Below are 20,766 nucleotides of genomic sequence, written 5' to 3' on the forward strand. Positions count from 1 at the left end.
GGGCTGCTCTCCACAAGCCAGGCAGACCTCCTGGAGCTGGGTAGATGGGGGGTCCCCGGCACCCTCCCGGGAGCAGTGGGAGCCAGGCATCAGGGTACCGTCAGGTGCCTCCCACTGGGCCACTGCTGCCTCCCACCTGGGACGTGTTGGGTTTTGAGCTGGTTTTGGGGGGGGCAAGTGGTGAGTGCAAGGTTTGGGGAGGGGGGTGTCCACCTCCATTTGCAGGAGGCGTGGGGGTGAGGTCCTGCCTGATTCTGGTCCAGGCACGTTGCAACCCCTGCGAGTGTGTGGGGGGTCACCAGGTCCCCGCAGCTTGGTTTGGGGTTGCATCACTTTTGGGGCCACCCCAGAGACTGTTTCCTCCAACCCCTGGGGTGGGGATCCCCTCTTGGGGCTCAGCCCCCCTCTGCCATCCCCAGTACCCCCATCCCAGTGCACAGGCATCTTTCCCTCAGCAGAACCCTGCAGTTTTCGGTGGGACTCCACAGGGGTGACACTGCCACCCTCGGTGCCCCAGCACCTCAAAACCACCTGGCACTTCCCAGCACCACTGCGCCCCACGCCCACACTGCCAAAACCTTTTCTAACCAAGCGATGGGATTTTTAGGGGTTTTGGGGGGGGCTTTTGTTTTTTTTCCCCCCTGCTTCGGGTCCCGGGGTTTGTATTTGGATTTACCGGCCAAAGGAGGTACCAGGAGGCTGCTCGTTAGCACTAATGAAGGGGCCGACAGCAGCCTATGGCTGGGTCCTCATCATTGATTAACCGCTTACAAACTATTTAGAAGCGGGTATGTAGCGGCGCGAGAGGGCGGCAGTGCCCCTCTGCACCCTGTGGCCGGGGGAGGGTTTTGTTATTAATTTCTCAGCAGCAGAGAAGTGGGTTTGGGGAAAAATAGCTAAATACGGTGTGTTTGGGTGCTGAGCGCTGGCAGGGCTCTGCGCCTCAGTTTCTCTCTGGCTGTGGCCTGTCTCTGTTGCAGCTGGGGCTTCGGGGGGCTCGGTGCTGGGGGAGGCCATGGAGCACCCACATTTTGTAATGGTTTGTACAGGAATAAATATTGCTGCAGTCTGTTGCCTTGGGCCCTGGCTCCGGGCTGTTTTTTGGGGCTGAGGAGCAGGTGCCAGTGGTGCCATCACAGCCAATCTTGGGCCCCTCGGGACCCCCAGCCCACAGGGGTGCTGGCCTCAGATGCTTGGGAGGATGCAGGAAGGGTACTGGTGTGGGACCTGTGTCCATCAATAGGGCGACCCCAACTGTGAGCTGTTCCCCCCAGGTGCCCGCCCTGGAGCGGGTGGCAGCTGAGACCTCCCCAACTCGTGTCACCCCAGCCAGCTGCCCTGGGGCCACGTTTGCACCTGTGTCCTGATGAGTGCAGCGCCTTCGGGCAGGGTCTCTGTGGCCAGGGAGGAGGATGAGGAGGAAGGGCAGGTGAGCCCACAGCACCCCGCAGGTCTTTACCCCCGACCCTGGGGTTGGCAGGGTGGGGGTGCTGCGGGTGGCTAGGTAAGGGGACTGGGACAGCTGTCCCTACCGAGGGGCTAGGGAAGGGGGTGTGGGCTGGAGGCGCGGGAGATGCTCACAGACCCCAAACCCAGCAAAGTGGACGCTTCCCCCCGCAGATGGGGAAACTGAGGCACGAGGACCGTGGGGGCCGGTGCAGCGTAGCCCCCGGCCCGGGGCAGGGGGGGCGGGTCCGCACCCCTCGGCCGTGCAGGGGTTAACCGCATCCCTTCCCGGGCCGACACGGGGGGACCGGAGCTACGGCGGGCGGTGCCCCCCCCCGCGCGCTGCCCGTCCCCTGCCCGCTGCGCGGCAGCGACCCGCTCCCGGCATGCACCGCGGCGCGAGCCATCTATATATAACGGTAAAAGCCGCCGGGCAGGACAGCAGGCACTGCCCGGCTGCCCGGCCCCGAGCACAGAGGTCAGTGCCCACCCGCCCCGAGGGGTCCCGGTGCCGCAGCCCCGCCCGGCACCGGCCTGGGGGGGGGGGGGGTGTCACTGCGGCACCGGCCGATGGGGGGGGCTGTGCCCGGCGCTGCTGCCCGGCCGGCCCCTGTGCCCGGGGGAGCTGGTAGCACCGGCTGCGAACGGTGGGCGCCGCGAGGGGTGCGGGGGGGCATTGCAAGGGCTTCCGTGGGGTGCTGGGGGCGTTGGTGCTGAGGCGTTTGCGTGGATGCTGGAGGCGTGGCGGGGGGTGCTGGGGGGCTTGCAGGGGATGCTGGAGCCATGGCGGGGGTACTGGGGGGCTTGCGTGGGGTGCTGGAGCCATGGCAGGGGGTATTGGGGGGCTTGCATGGGTGCTGGAGCCATGGCGAGGGGTACTGGGGGCTTGCAGCGGGTGCTGGAGTCATTGCCTGGGTGCTGGGGGCTTGCAGCGGGTGCTGGAGGATTGCAGGGGTGCTGGCGCAGCCCAGTCCTGGGCCTGGGGTCCCAGGGGGTCTCTGGATGCCGATGGGATGGGGTGGGGGCTGGAGATGGGGAAGGAGGGGGTAGGAGCTGGCGGTGGGGTGATTGGTGGGAGCACCCTGGGGTGTGTCTCGCAGTGGCCGTTGTTGGGGAGTCCCAGGCCATGCTGCACACCCTCCCCAGCCCCGACCCTCTGGACTCCCCAACCAGCACCTCCTCCCCATCTCTGCAGGACCAGACCCCTCCACAGCACCCTCGCCCTGCACCCATGACTGCCCCTAGCCCCCCATGGCCCTGCCGGTCCTGGGGCTCAGCACCCACAACGATTGGGGACCCTGGGGGTTGTGCACCCTCTCAGCCCCACCCAGACACCACGGGGCCCATCCCAGGCCTTCGGCCCCACAGCACAGGTGGGACGTGACCTGGTGCCGGTTTCAGCCCGGCCATACTTAGCCTCTGCCCTTTCTCAGCTGTAACACAACCTCGTCAGCGGCCACCAGCTCGTTTGGCTGCAGTGTGCCCCGTCCCGGCACCTCGTCCAGCCGGTTTGGGGTGACGTGCTGCAGCCAAGCAGGTCAGGTGCTGCGGGGCCGGGTGTGGGCAGGCCAAGGTGGCCAAACCTCTCTCCTGAGATGAGGGGGGTGCAATGGGGTGCTGCAAACCCTCCCCCCTTAGGGCACCCCCAAAAAAGTCCGCCTGTGAGGAGCTGGGAGGATGCTGACTCCATCACTCGGTGTCCTGGTGACACTGGTTAACCCGAGCCGGTTTCCGGCTGCCAGGCGGCACCCCAGGCACGGGGATGTGGTCAGGGCAGGAGAGGAAGCTGGTAACGTCACTGTGCGTCACCTCTGGCATGGGGAAGCCCTCGCCGCAGCCGGATGGGGCGGGTGGCTGCCAGGAGCCAGGTAGGTGACAGCCGTAGGAGCAGAGATTCCGAGCTCCTTATTTTAGGGCCAAGCTGGGGTGAAAGGTGGAAGATCCGACCCTGGCTTGGCCATGGAGCTGGGCGCCAGCATGGCAGGGAAGGGAGACCCCGTGTCTCCCCAGACCTTGGCCTTAGGACATCATGTACACGCGAGTTTCCGTGTCGTTCATCCTGCTCTTCTCCCCTTGCAGCCTGAAGTGCCGCTGTGCCTGGACCAGGCAGCATGTCGACAGGTGAGTGCTCTGTCTCCGCTGCATCCATCTGCTTTGCATCCGTCCTCTCCGTCCCCCTCGCGTCCATCCCCTTGTCCCCCTCGGTCCCCTTTGCATCCATCCCCCCTGCATCCATCCCTCTGCATCCCCCTGTCCCCCTTGTATCCATCCCCTTTGCATCTTTTCCCCTCTAACCCCTGCATCTGTCCCTTGTACACACGTCCCCTTAGTCCCCTTTGCATCCATCCCATTTGTCCCTTGCATCCATCCCCTCAGTCCCCTTTGCGTCCTCCCCTCCATCCCCCTTCCATCCCTCCCCTGTGTCTCCCCTTTGCCTCCCTCCCTTCTGTCCCTCTCCCGTGTCCCTCCAGCCTCCCACGTGCCCCACGTCCCCTTGGTCTCCGCCAGCCACTTGGCTCTGTCCCCAGCCCTGGGGATCGCCGAGTGCCGGAGGAGTTGAAATTTCAGCCGGCTGTAATCAGGAGACGGGAGAGCGGCCCTGGAGCAGCTTGGCTTTATTTTAGTTCTGCCTCCTCCCGGGGTGTCACACCGGCTGGGCCAGATCCTGCAGGTGATGAGGGACGCTGCGCCTGGGTGCTCGGTGGAGGACGGGGCGGTTGGTGCCACCTGCACGTCAGCCACCAGGCCCGGGAACCAATGCCGGGGTTCAGGGACTGCCGGGGGTCATGCCAGGCACCCGAGTGGCCATGCCAAGCCAAGCCTGCCACAGCCTCCATTAGCCCGCCAGGGTGACAAGCCAGCCACAGGGATGGATGTGGCTGGTTCTCGCCCGCGGCGGAGCTGTGGACAGTGACCGTCTCCGGGATGCCCCGTGGCAGTGAGATTCCAGCCCTGCGGCCACAGTGCCATGGGGTTTTTGTGCTCAGCCGTGTCCAGCCCAGCCATCCTGATCCACCCAGGTGACAAAGGGGACACGTGGCTGCTTCCCACTTTACCTTTATCCTCCAGGGGCCTGGGATGGGTTCCCTCCATCCCCGGGGACACCTGCCCTGGATCTTACCCCCCTGGGGAGACCTCGGTCCCCAACATGCTCTCTGACTTTGGTAATTACTTATTTTCTTTCTTTTTCCCAGAAAAACTCAAGCACCACAAAATCATCTTCGTGGTGGGTAAGTTGGTGTCCGGGTCCTGCTGCTGACAGGATCAAGGCCACAGCACAACATCACCCCCTGCTCCTCCAGGACTGGGAGGGCTGCAGGGAGCAGCTGGTGCCCAGGGCTGGAGGCTGAGGCTGTGGGACCTTTGCTGACCCCAGGCGCTGTGGGGTGGCCATGGCTCCAGCCCAGCTCCTTGAGGCCATGGTGGGTTGTGCTGGGACCAGGAGGGCAGGGTCTGAGGTGATGATGTCCTGAGTGCCATAAGGCAGTGATATCTTGGGTGCTTGATGGGGTGGTAACATCCTGGGTGCCATCAAGCAGTGATGTCCTCAGTGCCAGTGGGGTGGTGATGTCCTGGGTGCTATTGGGCAGTGATGTCCTGGATGCTGATGGGGTCATGATACCCTGGGTGCCGTTGAGACAGCGATGTCCAGGTGCTGATGGGGTGGTGGTGGTTTCCTGGGTGCCATCAGAGTGGTGGTGCCTGCATGCCAATTGCCAGCAACCCATGCCACCTCCAAGGACCTGGCATCCCCCAGCCCACCCCAGGAGCAGCTTTTTCCATCCTTCTGGTGCTTGGCTTGGGGATGCTGTCCACCATCTCACTGGGACTCTTATGGGTCTGTGCTGCTGCTTCCATGTACCCCTTCAGCTCCTTACCTGTGGCTTGGGGCACATGTGGCCCTCATGTGACTTGCAGGTGGCCCCGGCTCAGGGAAGGGGACCCAGTGTGAGAAGATCGTGCAGAAATATGGCTACACCCACCTCTCCACGGGAGACCTGCTGCGGGCAGAGGTCAGCTCGGGCTCGGAGCGGGGCAAGAAGCTCCAGACCATCATGGAGAAGGGCGAGCTGGTGCCCCTAGTGAGTCCACGGTGGGGCATGCAGGCAGGGGTGGCTGTGGGGACACCAAATACCATGGTGACGGTTACCACATGGCCCGTGGACACCTCCATTCCTGCCACCCCAGTGGGGTTTTGCAGCAGGCATTGGGGTGCTGGAGTGGGGGGCACAGTGTCCCACGTCAGCCCTGACAGTTCTGTCCTCTCCTCCTCAGGACACGGTGCTGGACATGCTGCGGGACGCCATGGTGGCTAAAGCAGACGTGTCCAAGGGCTTCCTCATCGACGGCTACCCCCGCGAGGTGAAGCAGGGAGAGGAGTTTGAGAAGAAGGTGAGGGCTGGTGCCATGCCGTGCCACCCACCGTCTAGGCAGAGGGCCTCCATCTGACAGCAGCCTGGCCTCCCCATCCTGGTGAAGATCTCATCCCCACTGGATCTAAACTGGGCATTGTCCCAGCCAGCAGGTCCCCCTGCCTTGGGGACAGCCTGCACCCAGGGTGTGTGTTGGGGGGTGATGTCTCCAGGGTGTCCTCAGGCTGACAGAGGATGACCGCAGTGCTGGTGTGATGGTGATGGCAGAGACCCAGGGCTTGGACACGGTGTCCCTGTGCCTTCCTCTGGGGGCTGCACTGCCAATCCAGTGGCCCGGTGGCCCCCAGACCCATGTGGAGGGAGGCAGAGGATGGCGTGGGGACATCTGTCTCCCTAAACCAAACTAGACCTGTGCTGCCTCGGCATGGTGACAACCACATCCTCCCTGCCCACAGATCGCTCCCCCGACGCTGCTGCTCTACGTGGACGCGGGGAAGGAGACGATGGTGAAACGCCTGCTGAAGCGAGGCGAGACCAGCGGGCGGGTGGACGACAATGAGGAGACCATCAAGAAGCGTTTGGAGACCTACTACAAGGCCACCGAGCCCGTCATCGCCTTCTACAAGAGCAGAGGCATTGTCCGCCAGGTAAGCGGGGACGTGACTGATGCTGCCGTCCTCCAGCCCCACGGCATGCAGCGCACATGGTCCCAGGGGAGGGGAAGTGATAGATGGAGATGATGAGGAAGGAAGCAGAGCAGAAACTCAATCCTAGCTCGTTTGGGGTGGGCTTGACTTCTTGGAGCCAGCCAGACCCTCTGGTTCCTGACACAGAGACCCCTTCCAAGAATGGCCTTGCACCCCTTTGCCCTAAATTGTCCCTGATGTCTCTGCCCATGGCTGAAATCCATCCCTGGAAGAGCTCCGGTCACGCCATTCCCTCGGGTGACCCCCCCCCCTCCCCAGCTAACCCCTTTGCACCCAGCTCAACGCCGAGGGCTCTGTGGAAGAGGTTTTCCAGCAGGTCTGCTCCCACCTCGACAGCCTGTAGCCGAGCCCCCAGCCCCACTCACCGCCTGGCACACTCCGGCAGAGACAGCGGAAGCGGCTTTATCCTGTTTTCGTGGACAGAGCCACATGGAGGAAATTTCAAGGACATTGTGTTTGGCTCTTTCCCGTCTCTCCCCAGTAAAGTTCGCTTTAATGAGCCCAGACTTTATCTTTCTCTTCTGTCGCAGGAAATGAGTTTTTCTTTCCAGAGATTTTTTTTTTTTTTTTTTTTCACCCCCCCTGTCATCCCCTCAGCCCCTCTGGAGCTGATTAAGGGCAGGAAGCGGGTGTTTATCCCACTGAGGCAGCAGGATTCTGTGCTCAGAGGAAGGGAGGGAGCATCCCGGCTGCTCGCCCCAGCTTCCCAATCCACAGCCTGCGGCCGCATGCTGCAGCTAATCCCGCTCGCCCCAATCCCGTCCCGCTCGCCCTGATCCTGTCCCACTTCTGGAACCCTCTTGTGCTCTCAGTGTGTGTCCACAGAGACACGGGCAGCATCTGAGCCGTATCCTGCATGTGCATCCCTTCCCCTGGCTCTACCGCAGGCTGCCAGGGGCTGGGGGCAGCTGGATTCATACCCCACCATGGGCCCAGCCATGATGGGATGGAGTTTTCCAGAACTTTCATGCCTCAGCCTTTCCTTGTTTCTTTTGGCTATCAGGGTTTTTTTGGGATACACGGTGGCTGTAGTGTGGTGTTTCGGAGTGGCACAATGCCCTGGAGCAGAGTGCTCCCTGGCTCACTGTGATTGGGCACCTGCTGCCATCGGTGCTACCTCTCACCCCGGGGTGCATCCCTGTCCCCGGGGGCTGAGGAATGTACTGGGGACACTCCACTGAGCCCTGCCATCAGGGTGGGTGTCCTCGTGGGTGGGGGACAGGGTGGGGTCCTCGTGGGGAGTGAGTTGCAGGGCCCCAGCAGACAGGCAGTTGGGGATGCTGGGTTGGGGACAGGGATTTGGGGGCTTCCCAGCACTGGCAGAGGTGCCCAGGCTCGATGCCACAGCAGAGGGGCTCAGGGCTGGGGTTTACCCAGCCCCCGCTGAGGGTGGGAGGCAGCAGAACCATGATCCCGGCAGGGCCCCCAGCCACTCACTTTGGGGCCGCTGGGAGCTGGGCACAGAGCCAGGGGAGGTGGGGGAGCCGGGGGGTGGAGGCAGCGCCGGGGGCAGCCGAGGCCACGGGGCCGGAGCGGAGGAAGGAAGCGAGCGGGAAAAAACAAAAATCCCCAAGAAGCAAATCCAAACCTGACAGGCTCCGACGTCAGCCCCATGCCCGGGGGGCGAAGGAGCCACCAGCAGAGCCCGGGGCGCTGTGGGGAGGCAGCCAGGCGGCCGGGCAGGAAGGATGCGGCCATCCGTCCCGGGCTGGGGTGCTGCCAGCACAGCTGAGCCGGGGCTGGGGCCGGCAGGCGCCTGCCTCGTGCCGGTGGGGACGAGGGGCCAGGAGGCTTGGGATGCTACAGCCTAAAGCCGTGCAGCAGAGAGTGGAATGACTTGTCTCTCATGCCTCCAGCCCTCTTTGGGTGTGCTGTGAGCGTGCCTCAGTTTACCCAGGTGGTGAGCAGGGTGGTGGGGCTGAGAGGGGGAACACTATGGTGCCCAGCAGGACCAGACACCCTGCCCTCCTTGCCACCACAGCCCCTGGCTGCTTGGTGAGGGGTTTTTAGATGCTTTTCATCTGGCTGGAAAGCCGAGGCTGCCCCGTAAGCTGTGGCAGTGGGAAAGGTGCTGTGCTGGGGCTGAACGGGGTGCATGGGGTTGCACGCACAGCCACCCTCCCATCTGTCACCCTGCAGCCACTGCCATGCCAGGGCCCAGCACCCAGGGCCTGTTGCTCATCGCCCTGCCATGTCACTGCAGGGAGAGGGGTGTGGAGGGGCAGGGGTGCCTGTGCCTGGTCCCGGTCCCCATCTCTGGAGAGCACCCGCGGTCCCCAGGAGATGGCAGTGCTCTGTCATGGGAGATGTCTTTTGCTCACCCCAGGGTCAGAGACATCTCCAGGGACATCCTGGACGGTGGTGACAGGCCTCGCTGGCTTCCTTGGCAGATCCCCATGCCGTCCTCCTACCCGTTGCCATGGCTCAGGATGGAGATCACCCCAGGGGGTCTGTGCCCACCCCATGCACAGGGTTCCTGGCTCCCAGCCCCAGTGGTAGCTGTGTCAGGGCTCCCACCTCGAGCAGCAGCCGCTGGCATGTGTAGGAGGAATGGGGCAGGAGTGCAGGAGTGGTCCCTTGGGTGCCCCCAGCCACTCCATGACTCCCACCTCAGTGGGTGATCCCATCGCCCAGGCAGGGTTGTTCTGGGGGACCTCCCAACCCTGAGCCCACCTGCCAGGCAGGGACTTCCAGGCAGTCCCTGGCTGTGGCCTGGCCAAGGGTACAGGCAGGGCCAACAGCAGTGCTGTGGGACTTTTTGCCAACAGCCCCAGAGTGGGCTTCCAGGGCCATGGGCGCCCAGTTGTGGGCCTGGGACATGGTGACTCTGCTGCGGTGCGGTCTGGGGGCAATGTGGACTGAATCTCGGGGTGCTGTGGGGCAGCCCCCTCTCCCCATCACCTGGGGCAGCCTCTGTCCCCATCGCTGTGAGACAACCCCTCCTCGCTGCGTGGGTCGGGCTGTGCTGCAGCAGTGTGCGGGGGCATATTTTGGGGATCACGCCCTGCCTGAACCCCTGTGTCCCACTCCTCTGCTCACCAGTGCCAGCCTAGGAGGGTCTCTGGAGACACCCTCCCCGGCTGCCTGTGCCCCCTCGGTGCTCAGGGCGCCTCCAGCGCACTCCTGCGGAGGTGATGCCCCGCTCCCCTCTGAGGGGAAACTGAGGCACGGCGCCTCCGGGGGGGTCCCCCCTTCTTCTCCCCGCCGCCGTTGCGGGCGGCTACCGCCGCCGCCCCCCCGCCGCCGGCACGGCTCCAGCGCCGCCAGCGGCATTTCCTCCCGGCGCGGAGCCGCGCCGCCCGCGGACCCTCCTCCGAAAGGGAGTCGGTTTCCTGCCACCACCGCCGCCCGGCACTCGGTGCTGGCTCCCGGGGAGCGGCCGCAGGCGGACATGGGCCCCCACGCCACCCCGCTCCTGCCGCTGCTGCTGGCTCTGCTCGGCCGCCCGGGTGAGTGGGGCTGGGGGGGCACCGGGGTGGGGGGGACCCCGGGATGGGACACCTGGACGGGACCCCCGCGACGGCAGCGGCGGCAGCACCCACCGGTGACTCCGTCCCCGAGTGACCCGGGCTGGGGGGGGGGGTCCGAGTCCCTGCGGGGTGGTGAGTCCGTGGCCAAAAGGGTCCTGGCTGTGCCAGTGCGGGCAGTGTCACCCCCGGGAAGTCCCTGGGTGAGAAGGTTTTGAGGGCACAGCCCCCGGGGTGGGGAGGCACGACACCCCCCCCCCCCAGCCTCGAGAGGGACACACAGCTCAGTCCTGACGCTCCCTGGGACCCCTGAAATCCAGGCTGCGTCACTGGGGCTCGGGAGGTGTCGAAGGCACAGCTGTTGCACCCTGACCAAGGCAATGGCACCCACAAGGTCTGTGGTGGCTTCTGTGGCCTCCCGGCACTGCGGGAGGGTAGGGTCGACTGGGAGCTGGGGACAAGGAATGGGAAAAACCCTGTAATGCCCTGCGTGCACTGTGGGGACTGAGCTGGGGGCTTGTCCGCCCCGGAGCAGTTGGGCAGAAAAGCACTATAACCACCCTGAGATCTTTGTGAAGCCACAGGGGGAATCTCAAGGGGGAACATGTCTGGGGTCACCCCTGCTAGATGGAGGGCAGGGAGTTGGGGGACCTGGGGACATGACGTGCCGGCAGAGGGAAAGGGAACTGGGAAGGCAGCAGCAGGCTGGGGTCAGCGGCACTTCGTGTCCTGGCTGGGTCGGTCCCTCCCAGCCACCACAGGCGCCGGTGCCGGTGGGTGCTGCTGGGGCGTCCTCTGTGCCAGGCTCGGTGTCTGCTCCCTGCCTGCTGTCACCCCCTGGTCACTGCCTGGTAGCTGGTGGTCCCTGTCCGGTGAGGCTGTGCCGTATGGGCCGTGTCCCCCGTAGCTGTGCTGTATGGTCCCCATCCTACGTAGATGTACAGTAAGTTGTGTCCTGCATAGCTGTGCAGTACATTCCCCATCCTTTAGCTGTGCCATAAGGTCTGTGTCCTATGTAGTTGTGCCACAGAGGCCCTGTCCTCCCTGTCTGTGATCTATAGTCCCTACACCACGTAGCTGTGCCGTCTGGTCCCCATCCTACACAGCAGTGCAATGTCATCTCTGTCCTCTGTAGCTGTGCCATACAGTCTGTGTCCTTTGTATTTGTCCCATACTGTCTCCATCCCCTGTGGCTGTGCCATACAGTCCCTGCATGAACATGGCTGTGCTATATGGGCTGAGTCCTATGTAGCTATGGCATATGGTCCCCATCCTGACTAGCTGTGCCATATGGTCTCTGTCGTATTTAGCTGTGCTATGTGGTCCCCATCCTATGTAGTTGTACTGTACAGCCCCCATCTTACGTAGCTATTGCATCCTGTCCCTGTGCTATATGGTCCTTAGCCTATGTAGCTGTGCCATACAGTCACTGTCCTATGTAAGCTACAGTCCTTGTTGTACATGACTTTTCCTGTATGGTCCCTGTCCTGTGTAACTCTGCCATATAGACCATGTCCTATTCATCTGTGCCGTACCATCCCAAACCTGTGCAGCTGTGCTATATGGTCCCCATCCTATGTCACTATGCCATATCAACCCTGCCCTATGTAGCTGTGCCATATAGTCCCCATCCTGCGTAGCTGTGCCATGTGGTCGCTGCCTACCTGGCCACACACACCACGTCCTGTCCAGCTGCTGCCTTCCCCCACGGGAACCCACGGGGCTGGGAATGCCTCACGGACACATTAGGCTTCCAGAGGTGGGGGACTTTGTGCCCTCCCCCTACAGGGACCAGCGCTGCTCCCCGTGGGCCAGCACAGTGCTGGGTCAGCCTTTTCCATCCCTGGGGAGAAGCTGCTCAGTGCCCAGCTGACTTAAGAGAGGGGCAGGAATGATGTGGCCTGCATCAGTCCCATCCGCCCATTATCTGAGCCCCAATGCCGCCTCTGTGTGATCCACTGCCAGGGTGACTCGGGGAGGGAGGGTGGCAACCTCCCCCCTGAGTTTGAAGCACTGGGTCCGTCCCCGTTCCTGACCCGGGCTGAGGCCAGCTAGCTCGTTACACAAGTGCCGACGCGGCACAGCCGGATGCCAGGATGCCGGAGTGGCGCTACCCGTCCCATGGGGCATCCTGCGCCGTCGGAGCCACCCGGGCCTCCCCCAGCCCTGCACCCCTGGGTCTTGGTCTCCACCCGGGGCCTTTGATCTGTTCCCAAAAACCCAGGCATCACCCCCTAAAGTCCCCTACCCCCATCCCCACTGTCTGGTCTCGGCTGCGCTGGAGCAAAGGAGAGGGCAGGCGGCTGGAAAAACATAAAGTGGATTTTCTTGCTTCCTTCTTTTTTTTTTTTTTTCCCTTTCCCGGAGTACAAAAATAACAGTGCCCTTATCTGATTGTCCGGGCGGCCCAGCTGAGCCCCCTTATCTGATCCTGACATAATGCTGGAGCCCGCTGCCTTCCCCAAGGGCAGATAGTGCCCGGCTGGCACCTCTGCCCTGCATCCCCTCCACGGGCATCCCTGCCCCACACTGGGGGCGAGCCAGGCCACGGGCCCCCAGCCTTGCCCGACCTCCCCACGGGATGCTGCCAGAGGTGTGATGAGCTGCCCGTCCTCCGCCTGGCCGTGCTGGGGGCTGTGCGACAGTGCCCAGTGCCGTTGGGGCACGAGCGGAGGGGAAGAGGGACGCAGCCTGCGGCGCCCAGATAAGCGGTTGTTTATCTTCCTCCCGATGCTGCCGGCCATGCGGCCGCCGGGACAGGGGGAGGAAACGCCAGACAATAGGTGGGCCCGTGGCAGCGTCACCAGGGAGGTCTGTGCCGTGACCCCACCACCATGACCGTGCCACCCAGACGGCGAGACACGAGCCGGGGACGCTGTGATGGGCACAACATGGCATGGGCGGCCCTTTGCCAGCTGCCACATCCCAAAGCCTTGATGTCTGGAGCATCATGTTCTCTGGCCCCAGTCCCCACAAGGGCAGCTGGGTGGCCCTGGCACAGGGTCCGGTCACCTCCTGGTGCAGTGGCTGGAGCCACCAGGGATGGGAAAGGATGGGAAGGGACAGAGCTCAGTGGCCACCTCCAAAGCAAACAGTGCCCAAGGCACCGTGTACCCATGGGGAGCCCCCAGCCATGGCTGTGGGGCTTCATCCTGCCCAGCTCCCTGCAAAGGGGCACCCATGGGTGCAAGCAGGTTCCCAAGATGCCTCCCATCACAGGGGCCAGCTTGAGGACAGCCCAGCCACAGCAGGGCTGCTGGGGGCAGGGGAAATGGCGGAGGCAAACAGTGATTTACAGGATCAGGCCTTCAAACGGCTGTTTGCACTCAGGATTTCCCTTGGCAGCCGCCTGCCGGCCCCGCTCGCTCGTGCGCCGTGCAGGGGGTGCAGGATGGGGCGAAGCTCACGCCTCGACGCCTGCAGAGGATGAGCTTTACAGCCATTTCCATACCTGAGCTTCCCGCTTTCCTGCGGCATGGGGAATGCGGGGGGGGTTTCCGCCACCGCCTGAGCATTCGGGACAGCCGGGCGCGAGTTTTGGCACGCGGCAGTGCTGAGCGGGGACAGTGGATTTTTCCAGCCCGGATCCGAGGGTCATTAACACGCTTGCTCTGGGGGCCAGCAAAGGCAGACGAGCCCTGAGCAAACACGTAGCAGATGGTCCCACAGGCGCTCTGCCGCCAGCGGTGGGACCGTGGCGACGCCACGCTGGTGGCGTGGGGGGTAGCGCCAGGACTGGCATTGCAGTGCGGTCCCCTCCTGCATCGTGTGTCCCCTCCGTGCCATGTCACCCCACGTTCCCTGTCACCACGTCCACATGGCGAGGACTGACAGTCACTTGTTCTCCTCCTAGACCCCGGGAGAGCCGAGGGCTGCGACCTGCGGCTGGTGACAGAGGAGCCGCTCATCACCCTGTCCTATGCCACCAGCACGGTGCCACGGGGCTGCAGCAGCAGCAGCTCCGTAGGCACCAGCCGTGAAGTCCACATCCTCAACATCGAGTGGTCCAAGGTGAGCCAGTGAGGTCTTGGTGCATCGCCCCAGCACTATCACCCCAGCACTGTCCCCGCCGGGCAGGGTGTCCCGGCTGTCGAAACTGTTTTCTCTAAGGTGCAGCGAGAGGACCCAGCCTGACCTTTTCCATGGTGCCTTCACCGAGCTTCCCCTCCCAGCGCAGCCGTGGGTGTCCCTGGCCCCGACGGGGATTTAAAGTCTTCAGAGTCGACTTCTCTAACAGCCCACACTGCGGGGGCTGTCCCTGTGCTAGATGTCCCAGGAACCCCTGTTGCTCTAGGGAGGTGGCTGGGTCCCAGCTCAGGAGTAGGGCAGAGCCACAGGCACCCGATGGGGATGGTGCCAGAGGAGGGATGGAAGGAGGGATGGAGGGACAGGGGGAGAGATGGAGTGAGACGCATCACTTGAAGGCGGCCAAGCAAGCGGAAACCTGGCTGCCAGCCTTTGCACGGCCTGCCGAGGGGCGATAACAGTGTTGTGGGTGCCCGGGGCAGCTTTTGGGTGAAGACGGGTGCGGAGCAGTGGCGGGGCTGGGGCTGCATCCCCAGCGGACGCTGTTACTGGTGGGTGGGCTTGCACTGGTGCGTGGATTTGCACCAGCATCTGAGTTAGCACCAGCACGTGGGTTTGCGCAGCTGCTCTGCAGCATGACACGGCTCCCCTCGCGATAGCTGGGCCCCAGCAAACCCAGAATCCAATTCTGGCCCAGCCCAGGGCTGCCCGGCGCCACTCTTCCCCCTGCCGCCACCTCCCAGCTCTCCCAGTTCTGCTTTATGGGGGGAGGCGGGAGCCAGGCTGGGAGCCGCTGGGGAGGGTGGGTTTTGCAAGGGCCCCTCTGTCCCAGCCTGGTGTGACCTGGCCCTGGCCCTCTGGCATGTGAATAAGTGCCGGGGACCGGGGGTGCGCCGGGGTTGTCACCGGCGGCGCCGGGGGACACCCGCTGATGTCATGACTGCGGCACGGAGCCCTGTGGCAGGGATGCGGCTCTACTTATAGAAGAATTAGTGGAAGCCACTTTCTATAAGCAGATCCCCACGATGTAAAAAAAAAAAAAGAAAAAAAGAACCTGAAAGGCGGCGGCAGGGCAGTGGCGAGGCTCCCGCCGCTCGCGCAGCCGAACAATGGAGCGTCACAAAACACGCGGCAGGAAAAACAGCCGCCAGCTCCTTCCCGACACCCGGGGCCACCCGGGGTCCCCGGCCACCCACGCTCGCCACAGGGCCACAGTCAGGCCGGGATGCCCGTGGCTCTGTCCTGCCAGCCCTGTGCTGGCAGCTGCCTCCACCCGCCCGGTCCTCAGCTGGCATTCCCTGCCCGCCACCTGCCTCAGCACTTTGCACGCCATGATTCAGGCGGCAGTTGCCAAACTTAGCACCTGGCAGTTCAGCTTCCCCAGCCGGATTTCCAGCTGGAGGCAGCCGGGCAGTGCCGGCGATGGGGAGCAGTGTGTGCCACCACCGTGCCCTCAGCATCCCAGCACACCAATACAGCCATTCCAGAGCCCGGAGAGGCTGCACGGAGCTGGGACAGGGATAGGAAACATGCAGGACGATGTCCCAGTGCCCAGGGTGGGAAAGCCCTTGCCTCAGTTTGGGATCGCTCCAGTCCTTGGTGTGGGGACACCCCGGTCCCCAGTGTGAGGATGCCCTGGGTGCTGGTGAAGGGATGCCCCGGTCTGTGGTGTCAGGACATGCCAGTCCCCAGTGGGGTGACAGTCTGGTGCCCAGCACAGAGATTACCCAGTACCTGACACAAGGATGCCCCAGTCCGCAATATGGGGTGCCCTGGACTCCAGTGTGGGGATGCCACCATCCCCGGGGTGGGGATGCCCTGGTCCCTTGCTTGGAGAAACTGGGGGTTGTTTGCCAGCCCCCCACACCCCAGTGTGGGTACACATCCACATGGCATCTCTGCATCCCCCAGCTTGTCCCCTAAACTGGCCCACGGCCGCCTCCTGCGTGCCTTGTGCTTGGGGCCAGCCCCAGGACTCTCTCTGCTGCCTCTGGCTCCGGGGACAGGTGGGGTGGCCAGGGGCAGCAGGGGAGATAACAGCAATTGCGGCTTGGTGACAGTGGTGGTGACGCTCTCCCCTTTCCCCCCAGGCCCCTGCCATCCCACTGGAGGTGCTCGTCATGCGACAAGCTGGCGGGTGCACCAAGCCAGTGGTGCTCGTCCTTCTGTGCGCCCGCTGCTCAGCCACCGTCACTTCCCCATGCTCGGACCTGCTCGTCCACACTGTGAGTGCCACCGCCCCGTGCCGGGAGCAACACTGGGGGGCAACAGGGCTGGGGCCATCCCTGGAGATGTTTGTGGGGTGTCCCTGGAGACTGGTCCTCCATCCCTGGAGACGATGCTCGTGGTGCCTTGGGGAGGAGGGGACGCGCCTGGCTGCTGCCGGCGACACTGAGTGTGGGGCTGGCCCGGCAGGGAATGACGCACAGGGCTGGAAAAAGCTCCCGTTTCCTCTGGCCGGCGGGAGGAAGGTCAGGGATGGGGTTTGGCTCCAGTGAGCTGAGCTGGGGCCGGGCGCTTTGTTAGCAAAATAAACCTCCTGCTTTGTTTGCAGCTAATAATAAAGTGGGCTGAGCTCTCCGCGTGCCGCCAGCCGCCCACGCTGCTCCCAGTCCGTGGCCCCAAAAACCCCTGGGTGACCCCAGTCATGATGGAGCCGGGGCTCTGGGGATGCCCACCTGGCTTAGCTTTGCATCCTCATCCTCCATGCCAGGGGAAAGGCTTGTCACGCTTTCCCCCCAGCAGCCCAAGCTGGGGAGGGATGACCCTCACCACCCACCCCAGCTGAGGCTGCCGCTTGCCCTGCAGGACGCCCACCTCAGCCCAGGGACCACCGTGGCACTGACCCCTGAGCTACCTGCACCCACTGGAGAGAGGCAGCTGCTGGACTGGGCTCAGCATGCGTACGGGGGCATCACATCCTACAGTGAGCTGCGGGATCCCCGCAGGGTCCAGCTGCACCTGGGAGAAGGTGTGTGGGGCTGGGGGCTGACGCTGGGGGGACAGGGTGGGCAGTTGTGCTTTCCTTGCATCCAAAGGGTGACAACCCGCCGAGGTGAAGCATGGCCCCAGGGGAGATGCTATGGGGACCGATGACACCTGGCCTGGAGCAGCATGGCTGGCCCTGAGCATCTCCCCACCCAGCAAGCCCAGTTTGGCTTTGGTGACACACCCTACCTCTGCAGATGCCCACAGCCCTCCAGAATGCATCCCCCAGGAGCGCTTTGATGCCACACCACACCTAAAGACTGAGGTCTTCTTCCATGGGATGAAGGGCTGCTCGCATGGGGACGCCCAGAGCACCAGGGTCGCCCATATCATCCGCCTGCAGCCCGAGCCCAGGTACTGCCCGGCGCAGGTGGTGGGACCCCAGGGATGGTGGTGGGGATGGGACTGATGGTGGGACATGCTTGGAGACGCTCAGGAAGGGATTGAGGTGCGTCCTAGGCAGAGCCCCCATCCCAAGGGTGGTACAGGACTTGCCGGAGCAGGAGGTTGATACTGGGGTGGGGGGATTTCATGGTTTCGCAGCTCCTCAGTCACGAAGGTGAACCTGTCTTTGAACTGTACGGAGAGAGCCATGAGCAACCAGCTCCTCATCCTGCAGAGCCGGGCCAACCTCAACTGGTCCTTCTCCGTCAACAACTGCCACATCCAGTTCCTGGTAGGGCTGAGTGGGATGTGTGTGTCCCCCACCACCCCTGCCAAGGGGGCTGGTTGCATGGGGGTGGCGGGAGGGCACCTGGGGACATTGGGCATGAGGAGATGGCAGCCCCCTCACTGCAAGCCCTCCTAACGGAGACAACCCCAGAAGCCGTTCCTGCCTTGAGCATCCCCAGTTGTCCCCATCTCCACTCAGCCGCCCCACACTGCCCGCTTCCCATAGGTCTCTGGGAACTACGAGATCGCGCCCATCTCCTCGTGGCTGCCCCCCAGCGAGTTCCTGCCTGACACGGAGCAGGGCCTCATTGCCAAAGCCTTTGAGAAGAACTACAGTGTCATCGCTTCCTACTCCGTCATCCCTGCCAGCGCCCACATCAGCCTGGAGCTCCGGGAGCACGGTGAGGCTCCTGGCACCCTGTCACTGAGTGGGATGGGGGTTCCTGTCACCCCTGCTCAGCCCCCCTTCTCCCTGTCCTGCAGAAGCAGTCAGGAAGGCACCTGTGACACCCATTCCCCCAGCCCCCACTGCCGACTTGGTGCCCCACAGTCTCCTGCTCATGCTCCAGCCCTGGAAGTGCACAGATGACACTATGGAGATCATCATCGCCAGGTCCCACCTGGAGGTGAGGGGTGGCGGGTCTCCTGCTCCCCATCAGCATCACTCGGGGAGGGCTGCATCCTGCTCTGGTGCTCAGGGACTTAGGGACCTAGAGAGTGGCATGGGGCCATTTGTAGCTGATGGCTGACTGCTGAGTGCTTTTCTCCCAGCCGATCAAGGACGTGGTGAACATCACCCTACGGGACATCAGCTGCCAGGCAGAGAAAAACGCCACTCACTTCATGCTGAAAACCCCCCTGAGCCACTGCGGCACCTCGCTGGAGGGCAGGGGCCACGCCAACAACGAGGTGAGGAGGGGGCCAGCCAGGGCGCTGCCCCCAGCCCCACTGATGCCCCATGAGTGCTTCAGTGATGCCCAGTGGGGCTTCTCCACTGGGACCTGCTTGATTTTGCATGGTTGGAAGCATCTTGCTGCAGCCCAGAGCTGAGCCTGGAGATGGGGGTGTGTGGGTGGGACCCCCCGGGACCCCCCCCATCCCATCCCATCCCATCCCATCCCATCCCATCCCATCCCATCCCATCCCATCCCATCCCATCCGGGACAACAGACCATGGCAATGGGTACCACTTGGCTGACCCAACCTTCCCCTCCTTCTTGCAGCTCATCCTCAACCTGGCCAGGGGCACAGTGTTCCGGAGCGTACGGGTAAGAGCTGGGTTTCCTGGCAGGTCCAGGGGTGGCACCGTGGGAGAAGGGTGCCGGTGCTGCTGCCAGCTGGATTCTGGGTGCTGGAGGGGGATGTGGCCTCAGCACCGTGCCTGCTTGCAGGTGGCCTTCCAGTGCAATATCCCGCGGGAGCTCTTCCTGCGCCTCTTCCCCACTGCTGCCTTTGAGGTGCCGCAGACGGAGCTGGTGGTCAACAAGGAGGCCTTTGTGCAGGTACTGCCACCGCCTTGGTGCCTGGGCTCGGGCTTGGTCCAGCTGTCCCCAGGCTGGTGACCCTGATGGTGTCCCCCCCCTTCAACAGGCGTCCATGCGGTGGGAGGACCACCCGGCTGACCTGCAGCTGAAGGAGTGCTGGCTGGCAGCGCCAGGGCGGGAGTCGGTGCTGCTGGTGCAGGGTGGCAAGGCACGCAGCGCAGGGGTGGCCGTGCTGCAGGGTCCCCCCAGCAGCCGTGGGAGGAAGGTCTGGCGCTTCCGCTTCACCTACGCCGTCCCCGAGGGCGGGCGCGTCCCCTTCTCGGCCACCCTCAAGTGCACGGCCGGCTTGCAGGTCAGCGTGAGTAACCCCACCACCACCTTGTGATGCCACCATGCTGGTGCCCACCATTGGTGGTGGCAGCCCGGTGGGTTCGTCCCCAACATCCCTCGTCTGAGTGTAGGAGGGGATGGGGGTCTCTCCCTCCTCTCACCCCAACCCTCCACCTCTGCAGAACACCACCATCTTTGAGAAGGTGCTGGAGGTGACAGTGAAAGACAACTGGCAGCCACACAACAGTGAGTGTGGGGCAAGGGAGGGAGCCGGGGTGGGAACGGAGGTGGGAACAGGACACCCCCCCTGCAGCGTGATGGTGCTGACAGCCTCATCCTCCCACAGACCATGGGCTGGGGCTGGCTGCCGTTCTGGGCATCACCTTTGGTGCCTTCCTCATCGGGGCGCTCCTCACCGCTGGGCTCTGGTACATCTACTCGCACACCCGTGAGTATCCACTGCCCCTGCAAACCCCCATGGTGGGATTTGGGGGGCCACATGCCTGTCTCCTGCTGGGTTGCCCAGGCCCCCCTCAGCCCAAAGCAGCCGGCTTGAGGTCCCTGGATGAGCAAGGGACCAGCCTGCTGCATTGACATCATCCGTACGGCTCTCCTGGCAATGCCATGGGGGCATTACCCAGCACAGGGTGGCCACAGCTCCCTGAGGTCCCCCCTCACTGCCCTGGAATCCCCCTTGCCGCCTGCCCCTCCTCCTGCTTCCAGTGCCACCATGGTCACCTGTACCCATCTCCATCCTGGGGGCTAAAGGGGTGGCTGGGGAGTGATCCGGGAGGGTTTGTGCATGGAGGACTGGAAGATCCCCTGGGGACGAGCCATGGCCACCGCCGGCAGCCCTGAGTCTGGTTTCCCCTCGGTGTTTCTCCCCCCGGCCCTGCGGCGGGCGGCGTGAGCCAGGTCCCATCTCCAAACTGCAGCCGGTTTCCAGCACGGCACCAGCCTCGGAGAGCAGCAGCACCAACCACAGCATCGGCAGCACCCAGAGCACCCCCTGCTCCACCAGCAGCATGGCCTGACTCCCCCAGGACCCCCTGAGCCCACCCAGCCTCCGGCTGCCGGACTAGGGGACCCACCCCAGCCTCATTAAGCTGTTTTTTTTTTGCCCCAAATCTCAGGCCGAGCCCGGAGGGGGCCTCCGTTACTCATTCAGTGAATGCTTTGGCCCTCCGAGGGCAGCCTGTGCTGGGGGGGTTCTCCCTGCAAGCCCCCCCGGGGGTCCCCCACTGCTGGGTGCACCAGGGAGGCAGATAGAGCA

The 20,766-nt window shown here is 63.8% G+C and overlaps 2 protein-coding genes across 3 annotated transcripts; both read left to right on the plus strand.

Moving 5' to 3' along the window:
- The first annotated feature begins 3,538 nt into the window (after nucleotides 1-3,538).
- Nucleotides 3,539-6,869, plus strand: AK1 (adenylate kinase 1). The gene is made up of 6 exons (XM_009985352.2): nucleotides 3,539-3,567; nucleotides 4,641-4,676; nucleotides 5,365-5,528; nucleotides 5,722-5,838; nucleotides 6,275-6,466; nucleotides 6,804-6,869. Exons 1-6 carry the CDS (start codon nucleotides 3,558-3,560, stop codon nucleotides 6,867-6,869), a joined length of 585 nt encoding a protein of 194 aa, XP_009983654.1. The 5' UTR covers nucleotides 3,539-3,557.
- A 3,048-nt stretch (nucleotides 6,870-9,917) lies between these two features.
- On the plus strand, nucleotides 9,918-20,598 carry ENG (endoglin). 2 transcript variants are annotated; one of them, XM_086625246.1, is made up of 15 exons: nucleotides 9,918-9,975; nucleotides 13,847-14,004; nucleotides 16,110-16,244; nucleotides 16,828-16,990; nucleotides 17,205-17,361; nucleotides 17,551-17,683; nucleotides 17,906-18,080; nucleotides 18,163-18,305; nucleotides 18,451-18,588; nucleotides 18,903-18,947; nucleotides 19,071-19,181; nucleotides 19,270-19,515; nucleotides 19,676-19,739; nucleotides 19,840-19,941; nucleotides 20,429-20,598. In XM_086625246.1, exons 1-15 carry the CDS (start codon nucleotides 9,918-9,920, stop codon nucleotides 20,596-20,598), a joined length of 1,998 nt encoding a protein of 665 aa, XP_086481372.1. The 2 variants fall into 2 exon arrangements, with proteins under 2 accessions (XP_086481372.1, XP_086481373.1); XM_086625247.1 differs by having other exon boundaries at nucleotides 20,409-20,527.
- The last annotated feature ends 168 nt before the right edge of the window (nucleotides 20,599-20,766 follow it).

The sequence above is a fragment of the Tauraco erythrolophus genome, chromosome 22, assembly GCF_009769465.1.
Source record: "Tauraco erythrolophus isolate bTauEry1 chromosome 22, bTauEry1.pri, whole genome shotgun sequence".
In the NCBI taxonomy this organism is placed as follows: domain Eukaryota; kingdom Metazoa; phylum Chordata; class Aves; order Musophagiformes; family Musophagidae; genus Tauraco; species Tauraco erythrolophus.

Coding starts and splice junctions, on each gene's coding strand:
- AK1 (XM_009985352.2), top strand. Junction 4,677..5,364: donor CAAAATCATCTTCGTGGTGG/GTAAGTTGGTGT, acceptor TGTGACTTGCAG/GTGGCCCCGGCTCAGGGAAG. Junction 5,529..5,721: donor AGGGCGAGCTGGTGCCCCTA/GTGAGTCCACGG, acceptor TCTCCTCCTCAG/GACACGGTGCTGGACATGCT.
- ENG (XM_086625246.1), top strand. CDS start 9,918: ATGGGCCCCCACGCCACCCCGCTCCTGCCGCTGCTGCTGGCTCTGCTC. Junction 14,005..16,109: donor TCAACATCGAGTGGTCCAAG/GTGAGCCAGTGA, acceptor CTTTCCCCCCAG/GCCCCTGCCATCCCACTGGA. Junction 19,740..19,839: donor CAACTGGCAGCCACACAACA/GTGAGTGTGGGG, acceptor ATCCTCCCACAG/ACCATGGGCTGGGGCTGGCT.